Source organism: Vulpes lagopus, chromosome 12, assembly GCF_018345385.1.
Source record: "Vulpes lagopus strain Blue_001 chromosome 12, ASM1834538v1, whole genome shotgun sequence".
Classification (NCBI taxonomy): Eukaryota; Metazoa; Chordata; class Mammalia; order Carnivora; family Canidae; genus Vulpes; species Vulpes lagopus.
The window spans coordinates 36,565,833-36,572,447 of record NC_054835.1 but is presented as its reverse complement, the minus strand read 5'-3'; the positions used below and the strand labels follow the sequence as shown (position 1 = coordinate 36,572,447).

The window sequence follows — 6,615 nt, the reverse complement described above, 5'->3', positions numbered from 1 at the left end:
GGCCAAACCAAGGTGATGCTCTCAGCCACCTGAAGAGAGGAACGGCTTTCAGGAGTAGCAGGGCAGGCCTTGCCCTCCCTCTGGCCCTGGAGTTGGTAGTGAGGTCTCCAGTGCCACTTTAGAGGAAGATTTCATTGCTCCCTGCAGACCCAGACCCCTCTCCAAACCACCAATCTTTCCTTTCATCCCCCTCCAGTCTCCCAGCTCTCCTGTTGGAAGGCTCTTGCTCAGTTTAAGCAGAGGTCTTGGGACCTTGGGTCCAGATCAGTTCTCTCTCCACCAGGGAGTCTGCTCTGCTAGGTCTAAGGAGACACCTCTTGGGCACAGGAGTCTCCCCCCCACCCTTTCCCCCCTCCCCCAGCTGTCCTCTTGGAACTAGGACCTCCACCTCTGGCCAGGTGAGGAGGGCCAACACAGAATGAGACACGGAGAGATTTATTTCTAGAGTGATATATATTTTTTTGTTCTTTTTTCTTTTTTTTCTTCCAAAACAAACAACCAGAGCTCTAGGCCCCTCGCCCTCCCCATTCCCACCCACAACCCTCCCGATATAAGCGACAACTGAAAACAGGCGAGACAATCACCCCCAAAGAAATCACAAAACACAGCACAATTTCACGACAGCCACCGACAAGGCAAAAAAAACCCCAAACAAACAAAGTTCTACTGGAATGTTCCCTTGCAGGGTCGGGAGAAGCGGGAGCAAGAAGAGTTCATGAAATTGAAGGGGGCTGGACAGATGGGGGAGCAGGGAAGAGGAGAAGCAGAGAGGAAGCTTCGGCCTGCTGCCTAGGTGCGGTTTCGCCTCTTTTCCTTTGCACGCGGGACCGCGTTGCGCAGAATCGCGCGCAGCAGCCGAGGAGACCGCGGTCCAGGCCCGAGTCGCGGGAGGCAAGGCCGCCGGGCGCCGGGGCAGGGCTCGTCGCGTGCTGGGGCGGGCAGCCGCCGGCCCGGGCTCCTCCGCTTGGGCCAGTGGTGGGCAGGATGGGGAGGGACGCGCCGGGCTCCCCGCACTGGAGCCTTCGCTCCTCCCTGTCCTCCACGAGTTATCCCGGAAGGGAGCTTCGGGGATCTTCCGGGGATCGATTCACAATAAATTCTCAATAGGACTCTCCTGACCTGGCTTTCCTGTCTCTCTCCTAGGGTTGCGCAAGTGGAGGATGGAGAGGGGGTGGAGGTGGGGGGGCTTCTCCAAGGGGCGGCTTGACTCGCTGGTGCAAGGTGGATTTGGCCGAAAGAGTTGATTTCGGAGCTGGGGAGGGTGCGGAAGAACGCAGGGCCGGGGCAGAGCAAGAGAAGCTACAGTCTCTGTCAAGCGGGGCACAGATGAACGGACAGACAACATTGTCAAGGCTTACGACCCACGATGTGACCTCCTTTTGTTGGAAGGAGAGGGGAAAAAACATGCAGAATTAAACATTTCCTGCAACAAAATGTGTGTGTGGAACACCTTCACAAGTCCGGGGATGCCTTCATAAGACCACTGCTGCTTTTCCTTGCCCCTTCTAGCCCACCAGCCGGGGCCGTTTACTCCCATTTGCCCTTGGGTCCAGATGGGATAGAATTGGGGATTCCATAGAGACGGTATGGTGATGCTGAGCCCTTTGGGCCGCAGAGAGCCTCATTCAGGAGTGTGTCTCTAGACATCTTCTTGATGTGTATTTGTATCAAGGGTAAAACCTGGGCTTACTGGTGGCCTGAGGGCTGTTCTACCAGATTTGGGGTGCGATGGTCTGCATTTGGGATGTCACTTCATTTGAGTGTTGGCTGTGAGCTTTCCCCGTTATTACAGGCTTTATGTATGTGGACTTCTGTGGGGCTGTATGCAGTTGGAGTGTCTCTGGGTGACTCTGGGATAGGTGTGAGTAGGGGGTGGAGATAGGTAGGCTAGAAATGAGGGGCTAGGGGCTTCCCAGAAAAATTAAGGAGGTTGCTAGGGGCTCGACTAGGGTCTCTCTTTCCTTGTGGCCCATTACCTTGTTAGAAACCAACTACATGTCTATCTTCTAAATCAACAAAACTTCCTTCTGAGGCTCAGGGAGAAGGACAGGTAAGGGCAAAGGACTGGAGATGCTCTAGATGCAGAAAAGGACTTTGAAGAGAAAGACTCCCTTCCCCATTCACTTGAATACATCCCAGACAGCACTGGCCCTGCAGCCATCACTTATAAATAAGCGTGAGATGGGGAAGGGGCGGGGAGGGCTGGGGAAGGAGGGGGGTGTCTTCACTCTTTGCCCTGTTCCTTATTCATTTTCTTCATTTTCATCCGCCGGTTCTGAAACCAGATTTTGACTTGTCTCTCACTCAGATTGAGGAGTCTGGCCACTTCGTGCCTACGGTCCCTGGTGAGGTACATATTGAACAGAAACTCCTTCTCTAGCTCCAGCGTCTGGTATTTGGTGTAGGGACAGCGCTTTTTCCGGGAAGAGCGAGCGTGCAGCCAGTTGGCGGAGGGGTTGGCTGAAAGAGAAGCAGCGATAGAATCAAAGAAAGGAAGGGGGATGAAAGGCCCCCATGTTCTCCTTTGGAAGAGGACGTACCCCTGGCCTTCACTCCCCTGTCTTGCATTGCAGAGAGGGAACCTGGGCCTTCACATTCCCAGAAAAGGTCCCAGAGATGGGCCAGGAGTTGCTATTGACACCTCCAGGTGAGAGTTACTTGGACAGAGTGGAGCCAAACATGTACCAGGCTTCTCAGCATTTCCAAAGCTTTGCCTGCCTCAAGATCTCTCTCAGTCTCTTTCTCTGCTTGGGTCCCCACTGGTTAGGACTCAGGTCAAAGCCCTGCATAGCTAAAGCACCCCCCCAGCCACCCCCCCCCAGCACCACCAGACTAACCAGAGGTGGTTGACCTGAAGGGACCTGGCCCTAGTTCTGGGAGGTAAGAGAAAGGTTGGGCTGGGGGAGAGCTGCTTCTGTTCAGCCAGAGCCACAGCCAAGAGACCTGGCTCTCCAGTCCAGTCAGAGTGCATCCTGCCTTAATCACAAGCTTGCATTTCCTGGCCACATGGCATCAGGCATGTGTGTCTGTAGATATCTTGTCCACACACACACACACACACACACACACACACACACACCTCGCAAACATGGGTCTGCACTTAGAGACGCAAACATCCAGCACACTCCAATTCACATGCAACCCAATTGCAACCATTTATCAACTCCAGCCTGTGGACAAGGGAGCGCCAGGGGCTCACAGATAACTTATGGTTGCAATAGTCTCTCCTTTTCCGCTCCCGCTCAGCTCGCATTTTGGTTAAAGCAAGTTCAGGGAAATTGGGAGGCAAGATTGCTCCAGTCCCAAGGTGGGGAGCCATGGATGATGAGGGGGTTAACAGAAAGCCCTTCACAGCACACCTAACTCCAACTATCTCCATGTGGTGAGAAGGAGCAGAGAAAGGGATAATTGAGTGGAAGGGAGGGTAAGGGGAAACAAAATATATACAGACTTGTCTTCTTTTTACCGGCTTTCTCCCTGACCACCCCCCCAACTCAGAAAAGTTGCCAAATAAAGCAGGGCCAATTAAAAACAACAGCCACCCTTTGCTAGATTCTTCTCCCCAAATGAAAAGCACTGAATATATTTTTTAAAAAATACTCTGGTTCCTCCTACACTAAGTACTATGTCTTACCAATTTGCAGTGCTATTTCCTTAATGTGATTGCCTGGGATGGGACCCGCAGCCGCATTAAATATGAAAGAGGAAAAAAAACTGTTAATAATTGATCCTAGCCAAACCACTGCCTTGCAGTAATGGGCTTTCCAGGCAGAGTTTGGGGGTTTGGGATGGGGGTCTGGTTGGGTGTGAGCCGGGAGGTTTGGGGAAGAGCCCGTGTTACCCAAACACTAGTTGTCCTTATTAATCCGGGCAGGCTGGAGGTGGTAGGGCCCTGCCAGGGGCCTCAGGGGCGTGCGGCAGCTCTCTATCCTCCAGCAGACAAGGGTGCCCCAAAGGGCCTGTGGGCCACTTTGTTAATGGGAAATCTGGCAGGGCAAGCAGAAACTTAAAAAAAAAAATCTGACCCTCACTCCCCCTAAAGAGTACAGAGTGAGGACTTGTTCCGGCCAGCGTGGGGGTAATTGTTTGGAGTTAAGAGCCCCCAACCAATTTGCTTTTCTCAACCTTAGAAATGAAAAGCAGGAGACTCCCCCCACCCTACATCCAGCCAGCAGCACCTCCTGGAAATTAGCCAGACTGGGCTTCCTGGCGGGGGTACTTTTGGAGGAGTGGGAGATGAGGGGTAACTACCATCGGATAGTAAAGTTATCCGCCTTTCCGCAAGCCTCCTTCCCCCCACCCTTCCTCTCCCCAGGGTCCCTTCGGGATCTCTCCTTCTCCACTCTGGCTGTCAGCCCCGAAGTTCAGAAGCGATTCCCGCACTCCCGGAGAGGCGGACAGCTCCGACTGGGGCCAGGGAGCCCCGCGGAGCGCAGCGGGGGCTGCAGAAAAGGAAGCTGCAACCCAGGCAAGGATGCCAAGGAGGGGAGGGGGCGGCCGGAGGGAAGGCTCCCGGGGAGGGGCCGGCGCATCCGGGGAGGGGGCTCAGTCGCCAGGTTCTGAGCTTCCCCGCCCCTCCCGGCGCCGGCTGCGGACCCCGAGCGGCTACTGCGTGAGATCTGCTAGGAACAATCCTCCGCCAAGCTGTTGCATCGCAAATAAAATCCTAATGAGCCCCCTCCCACTTCCCCTTGGCCGGCTTTTACGGTCTGCGCGTGGCGCGGGGAGCTCTGCCAGCAGCGCGGCCCCGGGCAGCCCCGTGCGCTCCAGCCCTCGCCCGCGCGGGCTCTCGGCCTCGCCGGCTGCGTCCCGGGCCCCGGCCCCGCGAGCCCCTCTCCCGGCCGGCCGTCGTCAGCCTCCTCCCGGGCTCTGAGCCCCGAGCGCCGAGCGCCCAGCCCCGGGGGAGTGGGGGAAGGGAGGCCGAGAGACCAGCGAGCTGGTGCCTGCGCCCCAGTCCCCTCCAGGACGCACAGGAGTGGGGGCGGCGCTTCTCCCGCGGCCTCAGTGTCCCCTTCGGGGGCACCCAGCTTGCTGGCTTCCTTCCTTCCTCCCTCCCTCTCCTCTCCTCCCCCGCTCGCTCTCCGGCCACCGCCGCGGTCTCCCTTCACATTGTCCGCAGTTTATTGCCTCTCCCCTCCCCTCCCCCTCGCCTGGCCTTCGGCCTGGTATTTCCTCACTTTTTATAACTTACTTTGATCCGGCCTCTCTTTGTCCTCGCTTCCTTCGCAAATTTTATTGTCCCCGTAGCCGGGTCTTTGATTAGACAGGACGGCCTCCCTGCCCGCCGAAGTTTCCAAACTGTACTCGGGCGTGCCCTGTTTGAGCAGCTCCCCAGGCGCGCCCAGCAGCGGCTCCGCCTTCACCGCCGCCTGGCCCTGCCCCGGAGCAGCTTCGCCGCGCGGCGCCGGCTCCAGCCAGGTGCGGAGGTACCTGCTCTCGGCCGGCGGGACGCCCTGGGGCTGCAGGTAGGGGTGGTAGACCGACGGCAGGCTCCCGGACGCGTGCGGGCTCAGCGGCGCCCAGGAGGCGCCGAACACCGGCGCTTTGGGCTGGAAGCTGCACGAGGGGAACTCCAGGTGCTCCGCGTGGCCCGGCTGCCGGGGGCTCGCGTACTGGCCGGAAGGAAACTTGGCTGGAGGAGCGTCCTCACTCTCGTGACTTATGATCGAGTCGACATAATAGCTGCTAAGCGTCCCAGAAATGGACATTCTCAGACATTATCCGGGCGCTCGCAGGGGGAAGGGAAGCGCTCGCGCGGCGGCGCCCAAGCAGGGAGAGGTGGCACCCAGACCGGTGTGAGGGCTTTCGGACGCGACCCCCCCAGCCCCCCACCCTCCCACCCCCACCCCCTGCTCAACTTCTCAGCCAACAAAGTACAGTGGAGCAGCCCGGCTCAGCGCTCCTTGCAAAATGATTGGTCAAAGTTTTTCCGACTGCCTGATAAAGCGTCAGCTCCAACATAAATCAATCGGGCGAGGGGGCTGCGCTCTCGCTGTCATCCGTCCGCAGCGCATTCCATATCGAGGATGGATTGTTTTATGCTGATGCAATGTGCTATCACGTCAGGGCTCCGGCGGCCACGTAACCTCAGCCCGAGCTGCCGGCCGCCCGCCACCCCCCTCTTTTTGCAGGAAGGGGGGTTGTTCTCGACATGGGGCGGCGGGGGCGGAGGAGAGGCGGAGGGAAAGCAGCGGGCTGCCTCGGGAGGGATGCAGGCTGTGGAGCCCTCTCCCCAGGCGGGTCCGGGAGGAAGAGAGGGAGAGCTGGGGGGGGGGGGGGCGGGGGGAGATCCAGCCCAGGGCGCAGACCGAGAGGTCCACAGCATAATTAAGGAGGAGGTGGTCCTGTCCACCCCCCCCCCCAACGCACTGCCACTCCACCCCGCAGGCCTCGTTTCCTCTCCTCCGTCCCCTTGACACAAGATGTTTATTAAACAGCAGTGCAGCGGCAATCCACCGGAGATGAAGTAAAAGGGATGGGAGAGAAGTTGAGGGGGAGGTTTATAGGGCGTTATCCGCTTTGGAGGGCTCTCTGTGACTATGTTGGGAGGTTTACAGGCCTGGGAGCTTCTACTGACCCCTCCGTAGCTGAGAGAGAAGAGAGGGGAATAAAAGG

At 57.8% G+C, this 6,615-nt stretch overlaps 1 protein-coding gene across 1 annotated transcript; it reads right to left on the bottom strand.

Moving 5' to 3' along the window:
• Window positions 1-469: 469 nt before the first annotated feature.
• HOXB9 (homeobox B9) lies at window positions 470-5,991 on the bottom strand. The gene is made up of 2 exons (XM_041724093.1): window positions 5,192-5,991; window positions 470-2,460 (listed from the first exon to the last, which is right to left on the bottom strand). Exons 1-2 carry the CDS (start codon window positions 5,706-5,708, stop codon window positions 2,225-2,227), a joined length of 753 nt encoding a protein of 250 aa, XP_041580027.1. The 5' UTR covers window positions 5,709-5,991; the 3' UTR covers window positions 470-2,224.
• Window positions 5,992-6,615: the final 624 nt, after the last annotated feature.